The 13017-nt window shown below is 41.2% G+C and overlaps 1 protein-coding gene across 2 annotated transcripts in view; it reads left to right on the top strand.

Moving 5' to 3' along the window:
* The first annotated feature begins 665 nt into the window (after positions 1–665).
* htra4 (HtrA serine peptidase 4) overlaps positions 666–13017 on the top strand; it is a 36273-nt gene continuing 23921 nt past the window's right edge. For both annotated transcript variants that reach the window (XM_030723762.1, XM_030723763.1), the window contains exon 1: positions 666–1175. In XM_030723762.1, the coding sequence (XP_030579622.1) occupies positions 752–1175 (424 nt within the window). In that variant the 5' untranslated portion in view covers positions 666–751. The remainder of the gene's footprint in view (positions 1176–13017) is intronic.

Here is a 13017-nt window from a genome sequence, read left to right as displayed (position 1 = left end):
TATTATCTGTTTTATTTTATTTTATTGTGATTATTCATAGTTTTTGCTTACTTTGTTGTACAGTACTTTGTGACTTTATGTCTGTGAAAAGAGCTCCATAAATATACTTTACTTTCTTAGTTATTTATTAGGGTTACATCACATGTTGCTTTGGCATACTCTTGACAGTGCCTGGTATTATTTTTAATGTTTTTCACATGGAATGGAAAAAAATCCCCATTAAATAAAAAACAGTCTTAAAGCATCCTAACACTAGAAACTGTAATTTAATGTTCATTGTTAGAAATTCCCAGCAGATACACCTGGGCTTGGAAACTGTGACATATGATAAAACAAATTAATTATGAATGTATTTGTAATTGTGAGAACTTATCTGTTTAGCCTTCAGCTCACTGCAGTATTAAATTCCTGTACTGTAATTATACACAAAATACTAAAGACAAAAACATTTTGTTCAATTTATCATCTTTTTATTCTCATCACCATTAGCTGGAGGCAGAGACCCTACATCACCCATGCCTTTCCATATAAAAGCTGCAATCCATAAACCCTTGTGCACTTGCATTCCACAGTGGTTTAATGTGATACAGCATGCAGGGATATGAACTTGAATCCAGGAGCAGCATGCTGCAACTCGAACCTAACTGCTGGCCCTTAGTGCTGTGGGCTATAAAAACAGCAGCAGCGTTTAGGTGCATTACACCTGCAGATATTTCACGAACAGACTGCTGCAAACTGATTTAGGTACAATATGAAGTTCCTCGCTTACTTCATGCTCCTCATCTCCGCAGGTCATGCAGGCTTGCTAAGGACAAGACAAATTTGGCCGCAGGTGTGTGACATCTCTCAGTGCCCGGTCCCGCCGCACGCTTGTCATTACGGCAAAGTGAAGGACGCTCGCGGCTGCTGCGTGGTGTGCGCGGCCGGAGAGGGAGAAGTCTGCGGGGAGCGTAGCAGTGGCCACCTCTCCTGTGGTAACGGGTTACGGTGCGACTCTGGCCCGGGGAAGGCCGGTGGGTTCCACAGCCTGTGCGTGTGCGCCTCTTCCGGCCCGGTGTGTGGCAGCGACGGCAGGACGTACCCCAGTATCTGCCGCCTGAGAGCTGAGAACAGGAGAGCCGAGCTCGGAGAGACCCCCTCGGTGATTTTAACGCAGAGGGGTCCGTGTGACTCTGGTGAGTTGTGGGATTTTTTTCTTTTCTTTTCTGTCTGTCCTTAGTTTCTCCCTTTGATTTTTTTTTCTTTTCTGTATTTCTCTCTTCAGTAAGAAATCTGTATATGTAGGATAATGTCAAATAGTAAAATCTAGCCTATTGAAACTAATACATTTTATTCTTCTATTACTGCTATTACAATAACAATATTAACTAGCATTATTAACAACAACATTAATAATAAAGTTTAGTCACCATAGAGGCCTATATGTGAAGAGCAAAATGCCTAAAGTAAAAGATGAAGTGAATAATAGTGAAGAATAATCTTGTAAAATTTGTCACTGGTACAGGGAAAGTAACATAAAAGCCATTTCAGAGAATGCTGGAGTGCATGTTATGACATGTGGTAATATAATAGCAGGACTAGCCTCTAACCAAGGGGTAGCCTGCTTCTGTTGCACAAAGGGTTACAGGGAAGAGAATTCAGTTTGTTTATATTTTTTAAAATAAAAACTATAATAAATAACATTTAAAATGCATCAACACGTTTCTGTTGCACTTTACTGTTTTGTTCTAACAAAGAGGTAATAGTTTGTTAAGGATGAAATAATTTATACAGTGCCAGTTAATAGTGTTTGTGTTAACAATCAGGCATAATCTTTTCAACAAAAGATGTGTTTATATATACAGCTACTGTTCAACATCTCAGCACACCTGAATGAGCAACAAGTCAGAGGTGCATTGGAGGACAAAATTCTGCCCGTGTACTGCTGAGATATTTATTTATTTATTTTTTGTCAGACAGAAATGTTGGGATTCAATAAATATTTCAGGGGAAAACAAGTGTCTGGGAGTTCCATTTAAGTGCTCACATATCTGCATAAACTATGTTTCTCCTGGGATATTATGTCTGATTGGGTGTTGCTTGGTAAGCTTATTTGTATGGCCCTCTGGATAATCAAAACATATTTTTCCCACATACTAGTGATGATAAAGTGGTTAGCACTGCTGCCACATAGCATGAAGGTTTTGAGTTTCAATCTGTGAGTCATCTGAGAAGTCTGCAGGTGTTGAGGAGGAAGAGATGTTCCTTCACGTTTTAACCAAATTTGTGTAGGTTTCACACTTTTTGGAATTATTCAAATTTAAACCTCGACTGTTCAGTTGCTGCTCCTGTGATGCTGGAAAATATCCCTGTAAACATACCCTTGGCAAATTGAAATATCAGATTTTTTTCTTTCCTTTGGTTTGTGGTCACTCATCATCACGTGGGCTTTTAAATTTCACTCAGAAAACTAATAAGCCATTCCACAGAATATAGGACTGAAAATTATCTTAATTTGGGAAAAGTTGTCTTCCTGGAATATGCTGATACAGAGAGCCTCTTAATGTTCTGCATATTCATGCAACATGAAACAGTGCATTCACAAATTCTCCACTGATGGCTTTTCATCCTCCTGAGAAAATCCCAGCATCACACTGCCTCCCAAATATATCCTCTTCATTTTCCCATCCTGTCCTATCCATGTTCAATTGCAGTTTGTTTGTTTTTTTCTCTTTTACCTGACATAGGGAGAGGACTATACCGATGGTGGACCTGTTTTTGCAGAAACCACACTGAGATTTGGAGTAAACTTTCTCTGCCAGGTTTTGGAGTCTCTTCAGTGTGACTCTGTCAAACGGTTTCCCCAGATGCCACGGTAGTTGTTGCAGTCATTTCTGTTGCCTTTGTTTTTGTAGAGGGTGCTTCACCTTCTCCCCAGCAGAGGAACAGAATCTTTTGTAGTTCTATGATAAGGGTCTCCCTGCAGATCTTGAGGACTTTGGCAGAAAGGCTGCCTTTTCCAAGTGTTTTACCAGGGGCAAAGGAGTCCAGGCCTTCATTCAGCTCTTGGACTGTTGCTGTCCAGCTCAACCTGGACAGGCAGGCACTTGATGGCATTCAGAGCATCTATAGAGACCACATTTTCCATGGAGTAGAGCTTGGAGTAGTGCTCTATCCAGCCCTCTGTCTGTTTGGTCCAGTCCTGGATCACCTTGCCTGTAGCAGACTTGAGGGGGACAGTCTTCTTCTGGGTTGGGTCCAGGGCCAGGGCCAGCTTGATGCTATCGTACATCCCCCTGATGTTACTGGTGTCTGTTGTGACCTTGAGCAGAGCTGTAGCCTATAGTCACTGGCACAGCACCTGGCAGTCTGCTGGACTCTTGTGGGCAGCCTGAAGGAATTGCATATTTCTCTTTCTAGGGCTGGCTTTGCACACAGCTAAGGCAATCTTTTTCTCCTCAGTGACAGGTCTCAGGTCTTTGCCTTTCTATCGCCTTTCTGTCAAAGGTTTCCATAGTGGCATTGTACACTGTGTCTCGGAAATGTTCCCATCTGTCACAGGCATTTGCTGATGGTCAGCCTGGCAAGGATTTCTCCAGAGCAGCAGCAAATTCCTTGGCCTTTCCATGATTGGCAGTCTTGCTGGTGTTGATGCTAGGTCTGCTCTCTTTTTTTAGTACGGCACACTCTCTTCATGCGCAGGTTGACCTTGCTACAGTCAAGGAGAGGTCAGAGTTACAGTTGGCACTGTGGTAGGTGTGGGTGAGCCTGATGTTTGGAAGGCCGGGGCATCTGGTGAGGATCAGGTCAAGTTGGTGCAAGGGCTTGGACCAGGGGTGTCTCCAAGAGACTGTGCTGAGCTTTGGTGTTGAAGTAGGTGTTGATGACACACAAGTTGTGCTGGCAATGCTGTTCCAGCAGTTCCTGACTGCTCTCATTTATCCTCCCAGTGCCAAACATCCCAAGGCATGCATGCCAGGAGATGTGGTCGGTACCCACTCTGCCGTTGACATCACCGAGGATAAACAGGAACTCTTTCTCAGGGATCAAGCTTATGGCTGCACTGAGTTTGTTGTAGAATTTTTCTTTGGCATTGGAGAGTGAGATCAGCATTGTGGCTTAAGTGCTGATGAGGCAGGGGGTGTTGAATTAGACAGACAAGATTTGCTTGATTCCTTCTGAAGGTGGCATGATGGATCCCAGCAGTCCGTTCCTGACAGCGAACCCCACTCCATGGTCTCTGGTCTCGTTGGTTGGTCTCTCCTTCCAGAGGAAGGTGAATTCTTTCTATCTCACAGATCCAAAGTCCAGAAGTCTACTTTCTTGGAGGGTGATGATATCCAGCTGCAGTCTATTCAGCTTTTGGACCATGACTGTGGTCTTGAGAGTGTTGTTGATATCTTGGAGGTTGCCAGAGAAACCTAGTGTCATGGTTCTCACATTTCAAGTACCCAGCTTGAAGATAAGGATTTCTTCTTTGTGAGCTTGTTGCTTGGTGTACAGTTGTTACAGCTGCTTGTCAGTTTTCACCCTAAGTCTCACACACCCACTGAGGCTAACAGACTGTGGCGAGGCAGTACCTTACTGGCCTGGGGGCTGCCCAGCTTAATGTGGGAGGTAGCTGCCCAGTGAGGCTCGATGACCCCTCCCACCATCAGAAGCAGGAAAGGCAGAAGCCAGTATTCATGGTTCCAGTGACATCACAGGTATTGCCAGGCCAAAGCTGTGTGCAGCAACGGGCTGCCTTCAGGACTCTGGCTCCAGATTTTCTTTCTGCATTTGCTGTCTTAGTCTTTCCCTCTCTCCAAGAGTCCACAAGACAGTGGAGCTATTAAACCCATAGCTGGTCGTTAGTTTCTAGGTACCGGGTGTATCCAAATGTCGGTGAACCTGCGTACCATGGATCTGGGGGTCAAACCACCTCTGAGTCCCTTGTAGTTTAGCCTAAACCGCAAGGTCTTCAGGTTCCGTGTGTCGCCACCAGGAGGCACTACATAAGGCTTGCTGATGGAGAGGCTATGTTCTCGCAAGGAAAGACTTTTGAGCACTTGGTTTTCTGTTTCACAGTGCTGTAGAAACAGCAGCACTAGCCAGCAACGGTTACTCAGAGCCGTTACACTTGATGCATCACAACAGCCATTGAGACACACTAGCACCAGCTACTGCCCAGGTCGACAGTCTTTTTTGTATATTTTATTTTTGAAACTATTCTACAATAATGCAACAAAATAAAAAAATCTGTCATGGTCCGGGGTCCTTCGGACCCCGTGTGGTGTTGTTTGGCTTCATCTTGTCTGTTCTGTTTTGGGTTTCTTTTGGTGGTGAGGTTAATTGTTATTTCTAGTCCCTGGTGTTCTCTCTGTATTGTGTCAGGTCTGCGTCTCTGTTCCATCGTCTTACTTCCTGTTTTATTTTGATAGTCGTCCAGTCCCGGTCTCTTGTGTTTAGTTTTGCTTCCCCTGGTCTCGTCAGTATTATCAGCGTCACCTGTGTTACCACCTGTTTCCACCTCCCTCATTAGCCCTCCTGTGTATTTAAGTCTTGTGTTTCCAGTGCCTGTTGTTGCGTCATTGTTTCCCCCAGTGTTCCCCTCCTAGCTGTGTGTTTTGGTTTTTGGTTTTCTCCCAGGCTTCCGTTTGTTTCTTGCCCTGGTTGAGATTTCTGGTTTTGGTATTTTGTATTTTTCGAGTCCCTGCAAATAAAGAAGTTTTAGTTTATGTCTGCGTATGTCCTGCACTTGGGTCCTTCCCTCCACACACAGCCCCTCACCGTGACAAAATCAACACAATGTGGATACATGTAACAAAAGAAAATACAATTACCAAATTGAAAAATGTAAGGTGACATTATGTAAGGTCACATCTTTAAGTCTCATTTAATAATGTACCTATATACTCTAAATAAGGTCACATTTTCAAGAATACATCATACCACTTTTGTAGGCTGTGTTTCATTTTTCTAAAGCAGTGATTTTCAACGTGTGCGCTGGGCCACCCTGGTGGGCCATGAAGGTACTGCAGGTGGACTGCAGTACTAACAGAAAATCAGTTTGAAAGTATGTACAGTTACACATTTACACACAGTTACATAAATTAATTTATTTGCATAAAAATTAATTAAAACTGATAACAGGAGGCAGTTAGTTTTTATATTCCTCATTACTCTGACCTAAATTTATTACTCTTTTTTTCTGTCCTAGTTGCAAGTGGGTCACAGATTGGCATTAGCACTTAACATATGACAGTGTGGCATTAGCAGTTTATTAGCAGTTTATTTTTTTGTATAAAATCTTCAAGAAACAACATTACTTTCTCTTGTACAGTACCAGTCAAAAGTTTGACTGGTACTATATTTTGGTTAGAGTAAAGATTTAAGATTGGTGGGCCCCATGAGATTTTCTGGTTTTTAAGTGGGCTGCAGTAGTATTGACTTTTGGAATGGCTGTTCTAAAGGAATACAACTCTTCCTTTCTGAGGTCTAATGGAGAGAGGGGAGTCAGATTTCCATTTGGTTGCAATACATTTCCTGGCTACACACAAGGCGACCTCTAAAAATTTTACTTGGTGTTTCCGTCCTCAACTGACCTTTGTCAAATTTCCCAGTAAACAAGTTCATGATCTAAAGAAATATTTATTCCCATGATTTTAGTCAATATTACAGAGGTCATACCAGAAGGGGGGCCACCTTTGTATATAAAGCCAGGTACAGTGTACAAATGAACTAATATCTATACTAGATAGGGCTGCAACTAAAGATTTTTTTTTTTTTTTTTTTTTGCATTTTTGGCCACAGCGGCTTTTGTGGGCAGTGGAGAGAAATGGGGGAAAGATACAGGGCAAGACACGTGGGCAACTTGGCAACGGGCCAGGACTCAAACCCACGCCGCCCGCACCGCAATGCGGCATATGTATGTGGTCGCCAGCTTTACCACTAAGCCACCCAGGTGCCCAACTAAAGATTATTTGAGTAGTCGACTAATCTGTCAATTATTTTATTGATTAGTCGGCCATTATTTAAATCTTACCTCACCTGTCAAGCCTGCCTACCTGTGAATCTCACCTTGTTTTCTCTTCTCACAAATAAAATAATGGCCCATAAAAATACCAGTTTGAAACTAATTAAATGTATTTTTAACATTAATATGACCATCACAATGCAATTTTTATTTGTAAGTGAAAATATCCATCCATCCTTCATCTTCCGCTTATCCTGTTCAAGTTCGGACCCCCCCCAACCAAAAATGTAATGTGCAAATAAGTAAATAAAAATGGCCCAAAATTTCAAATAAGCCTTCAAATTAAATCAGAAAGCTTTTTCTATCCAAAACAACTGAAAAGTTTACAGACAGTTCAGTTCATGAAGAGGTTTATTATTCAGAATGAACGCTGATATTAATGCGAGAAAAAAAAAAAAGAGACAATGCTGCTGCTTTTTTTTTCCCCCTACTTCTTCATTATTTATTATTTTTCCAGTTTTGTATAATTTCTCTTATTGTTCTCCTACAATTTTTCCATAAGTGAAGAACTGGTAATGTCTAAATGGTTGTTCATAGTATTTCTGTTGTTATTGTTATATTGTGAAAAATAAAGTAGACAATGTTAGCTGACGTCACAGCTGCAGGGTGCCGGCATTTTAAATGCTCAGCATTGCAGTGATGCTGCCATGGAAGGAAAGCTCTGCTTTGCACAGTCTGTATTCAACTTTATTTTTTTTTTTCTGTGAAGTGCTCCCACAGCTTTGACAGTCTGTCTCTGTTTTCTTTCATTTTCTCCACTTTACTCTCTGTTACACAAGTTTTGTTCTTCTTCATTAGTATTGTTGTTATTGGCAGACAATAGAGGCAATACTGCCCACATATCTTCCTGCAGTGTGTTGCAGTTACAGTGAAAAATCACATGATAAGCGGAAAAAAATGGATGGATGGGTTTTAAAATATGAGGCTTTGATTCAATTCAATTTAGTTTTATCTATATAGCACCAAATCACAACAAACACCCGCCTCAAGGTGCTTTGTATTGTGGGTAAAGACCCTACAATAATACAGAGAAAAACCAACAGTCAAAACGACCCCCAAATGAGCAAGCAATTGGTGACAGTGGGAAGAAAAAAACTCCATTTTAACAGGAAGAAACCTCCAGCAGAACCAGGCTCAGGGAGGGGCAGTCATCTGCCGTGACCGATTGGGGCTGAGGGGATAGAGACAGGACAAAAGACAGGCTGTGGAAGAGAGCCAGAGATTACTAACAATTAATGATTAAATACAGAGTGTACGATAAACTAAATAAGGTGAATGAAAAGAAACAGTGCATTATGGGAACCCCCCATGCTGTCTAGGATTATTGCAGCATAACTAAGGGATGGTTCAGTGTCACCTGATCCAGCCCTAACTATAAGCTCGATCAAAAAGGAAAGTTTTAAGCCTAATCTTAAAAATAGAGAGGATGTCTGTCTCCCTAATCCAAGCTGGAAGCTGGTTCCACAGAAGAGGCGCCTGAAAGCTGAAGGCTCTGCCTCCCATTCTACTCTTAAGTATCCTAGGAACCACAAGTAAGCCAGCAGTCTGAGAGCGAAGTGCTCTATTTAGGTGATATGGGACTATAAGGTCTTTGAGATATGATGGGACCTTGTATGTGAGAAGAAGAATTTTAAATTCTATTCTATATTTAACAGGGAGCCAACGAAGGGAAGCCAATATGGGAGAAATATGTTCTCTCTCTTTCTAGTCCGCCAGTTGGACTGGGTTAAGCTGCAGTTGAAATGCTGCAGAGAAAATGCTGCGAACACAATTCAAGTTCTCCAAACCCAGCTGGAAGAGGCTCGCAGGAACAGACCCGAGTCTTACAGGGAGAACTTCAGAGCTCAGCTGAGTGAAGCTCCTGACGAAGGCCCTGGTAAGACTCCCATAACTGGTGAACCAGTTTCTCTGAGCATTGCACAGTCTGAGCTTAGGGTGAATCTGTTGGGACATCCACTCCTGGGAAGATTGTGGCATCATGTTAACAGAGCTGATTGTTCCAGAGCAACAAACTGCCAAAGCTTTTACTTTTATAGGGGTGCTCACACTCATTGATCATCAGTTAATCAAGTGCATTTGATTACCCTCTTAAATTTCTGTGGAAACGGTCAAGATTGACTTAGTTTTTGGGACACAGTTGCTAAAATGATTTTTTGTAGCTGTTAGTATCATGAGATAATTACAGTTTAAATAGTTAAAATGTGTTGCTATTTTGAAAAAGTGTGTTAGAGAAACAGTTTGATGAAAAAGTTGAATTAGCTTTTGCACAAACTACAGTTATTTTATAAGACGTGCACTTAGTGTGGTTAGGTTAATTGGTGATTCTAAATTGTCCATAGGTGTGAATGTGAGTGCGAGTGGTTGTCTCCATCTTTGTGTTGGCCCTGCATGAAGCAGACCTACACACATCAACACAAATACGGACAAAAATAACAAAGAAACAAAAAAGGTTTTCACGTCTCTTGATCTTGTATCTCAGATGTTTTCAATTCCTTTGACAGGGAAGAAAAAAAGGTATAATAATTACATTACCTTTAATAATAATAATAATAATTACGTTTAAAGAGAGTAATGTTTCGAGCTACAGCTGCCCTTCCTCAAACTTGACAAACAATGCAGGTAACACGTTATTTATACAGGCCCACATTGTAAAAGGCTCATGTGATTGTAGGTGCCTTCTAACCAAATAAGGAAAAAGAGGAGGAGCAACATGTAACAACAAACGTGTACAAAATCAGGATATACAAATTCAATTAAAACCACTTTTATATTCCCAGCCGTTATTTTTACCGTGTTTTTGTTGGACTTGCGCTGGGCTCGATGTCGATGATGCAGATCTTTCCGCTGTTTAAAACGTCCCTCGTGGACTGGATGCTGTTGCCGTACATGTTCCCTTTGTACTACTCACTGTACTCCAGAAACCAGCTGCACACAAAACACACAGAGATGCTGAACTAAAATTTGTTATTTCTGAATTAACCTAATGAGATCATCCTCATTAGAGGTTTTAATATATCACTCATAGATGTACAGATGTCTGCACCTGTTGTAATAAATCATGCTCTCAAAGACTTTCCGGCCAGTGAAGACATATTCTCTGCCAGACTCATCGTACCCTCTTGGTGCTCTTGTAGTGTCTGGAGAAGGAAAAAAAAAAACCTCAACCATTTAATCAGATTAATACAGTTTGACACAAAAGCACTCAACAACAAATGTTTTTAATAAGTTTTTCTCTGTCATAATAAGACATTTTATAATTTCTGTGATTGAAACGATGATTACGTAGGCGGCACTGGTCCCTGGAAGATGTTTGGGTTTATCTCAACCAAGCGCCTTTGAAGTTCATTTACATTTACACCAAATGTACCTGAAGAAAGGCTCATTTAGTTAAAATTATTTTTAAAATTACTATCTGCTCACTGGACACTTTATTAGGATATTTGCATTCAACTGCTCATAGTGCAAATATCTATTCAGGCAATCAAATGGCAGAAACTCAATCCATTTAGCCTTGCAGACATGGCCAAGGCCGTTGACCATGGTCAACATGAACCAAAATCTCCGAGGAATGTTTCATGTGCCACGAAGAATTAAGATAAAAAGAGGCCTGACCCTGTGTTAGCAAGGTGTATCTAATGAAGAGGCCCGTGAATGTAGATGTTTCATAAGATATGCAGGTTTTGGAGCTAAACTAATAGACTGAAATCTTTCCCGTACCTAAGAGGGCGCTGAGGCAGTGTACATCCTCTGGGTGGCGCTGGTAGCGAACCGCCTCCTGGTAGGGGCGGCTGAGGGCAGTGCAGCAACTGCTTGGGCAACAGGTGTGGTAGGATGGCTGGGTGGTGCTGTGAGCCCAAAATCAGCTGATTCTGAGGAAGTCAAGAGGTACTGATTATCTTTTATGTAATTATGCAAGTAAAAGCCCTACACACTGAAAACTGAAATATCTAAAAAAAAAACATAGTAAAAAAGAAGCATGCAAAACATAACAGGGCATCATTTTGACCTTAAACCAGTGGTTCTCAAATAGTGGGGCGCGCCCCCCAAAGGGGGCGCGGTGCGATACCTGGGGGGGCGCGTGTGACCCTGGGGAACAGGCTTTTTTGGGGGGGGGGGGCGTACTAGTATAAAGTGTAATTGCACATCCTCTACAGTAGGCGGCAGTGGCGCTGTCATTGTTACTTCTGTCACGTTTGCGACAGTGCAATATTTTACGACTTACAAGACAACAGGTTTGCCTTGGTTATCAGTGCTGAGTCAACAGAAAGCTCCGACTGCGTTCTGCCTATAGCCTCCGTCATTCAACATAACAACCCCCAACATGAAAAAGTTTTTAACAGGGATGAAAAGAAAAGCGGAGAGAGACAAAGATAATGAGACAAAAGAAAGTCACCCGAAAGCTAAGACGAGGAAATACGACGAAGCGTATTTAGCGCTTGGCTTCACTGTCACTACAGTTGGAGAAGAGGAAAGACCGGTGTGTTTGCTGTGTCTAGTTGGTCAAACATGTTTACAGTTTAAACAAGGATTTATTTATTTTTAATTTCAGGCAATGATGCACTTAAAATCTTTTCTGTTGCAGACTTAAAACACGATTTAATAAAGTTATTCTTTGTAAGTTTGACCATATGTCTTTCTTTTTTTCTTTAATGTTAATAAGGATAAAATGTTATGCAGAGATGGATAGTCACAGTGGGGAGTGGGGGGCGCGAATAGTTTTCTTCTTGCTAGGGGGGGCGTAACAGAAAATAATTGAGAAGCACTGGCCTTAAACCAACCATGTCAGAGCTTTCAAATTATACCGGCGGCAGGCGCATTTTCCACCTACTCCACCACTCTGCGCCGTCTACTTTTTAATTTTCCTAAAAAAAAAAAAAATTTTGCGCCGTCCGTATTCTCCGTATCCAGCGCCATGTGGACGCAAATATTTACGTTCTTTCAATCTGAGCCATTTGATTGGTTCACGACTGCCATGTGACTATTCATATCGTCTGATGCCGTCATGGCTTCGGTCTCAGTCATAAGGCGCCTGCTACTTTGGTATGCCCCCATGCTACTCCAAAACAATTTGAAAGCCCTGTGTCAGTACTCTATCTGCAGCATTTTGGATCAGCTGAAGGCTTTTCAGGGAGCTTTTAGGACAGCCTGATAATAACGAATTACAATGATCCACCCTAGAAGTAATAAATGCATGAATTAACTTTTCAGCATCAGTCTGAGAAAGGATGTTTCTAATTTTAGAAATATTGCGCAAATGTAAAAAAAGTGGTCCTACATATTTGTTTAATATGCGCATTGAAGGAAATATCCTGCTCAAAAATGACTCCAAGATTTCTCACAGTGTTACTGGAGGCCAAAGTAATGCCATCCAGAGTAAGTATCTGGTTTGACACCATGTTTCTAAGATTTGTGGGGCCGAGAACAAGAAATTCAGTTTCGACTGAAAAATCCACGTCGACTAATTTGTGTAGCCGACGTCATTAATTATGTTGATGAATTGTTGCAGTCCTGTTATTGGGGAGATTGTATTTCCTATTCAGTTGTTCAAAGCACATGAAATGTCCATTTTCATATTATGTAGTATGTAGTAATATTCTTGTACACACATGAGTATGATATGATGCAAATACCTTGTAAGTATGCATTTTATCTGGCTTATTGTTATAGATTATATAGAAAGACATTATGTAGTATACACCCTTGCAGAAAAGTGCAGTATGTACTTTCTCTAATTTGTTTACCATGGAAATTTTTTATGTTTGCTCTAGAATTTGTTTACCAAAAAGCATTTGCAGAAACACAGCATGCTTAAAATTGTTTTGATTTAATGAGTTTTGTTAATATTGAAAACAAATTTTTGCTGGAATATGTAATATATCTTTAGGTTTACTGCAAGGCCTCCAAATTAGGGATAAAAGGTTTTGCAGAAGGTAATACGATGTCTGCTGAAGGTTTTCTACTATGAAACGCACCTGTAATGTTTTCCTGACTTCTACGTTTATAGTTTATTTCATTAATCGCAG

This window comes from Archocentrus centrarchus, unplaced genomic scaffold, assembly GCF_007364275.1.
Source record: "Archocentrus centrarchus isolate MPI-CPG fArcCen1 unplaced genomic scaffold, fArcCen1 scaffold_27_ctg1, whole genome shotgun sequence".
Taxonomy (NCBI): domain Eukaryota; kingdom Metazoa; phylum Chordata; class Actinopteri; order Cichliformes; family Cichlidae; genus Archocentrus; species Archocentrus centrarchus.
The sequence above is the reverse complement of the archived record's forward strand: the minus strand, read 5'-3'. Positions and strand labels throughout refer to the sequence as shown.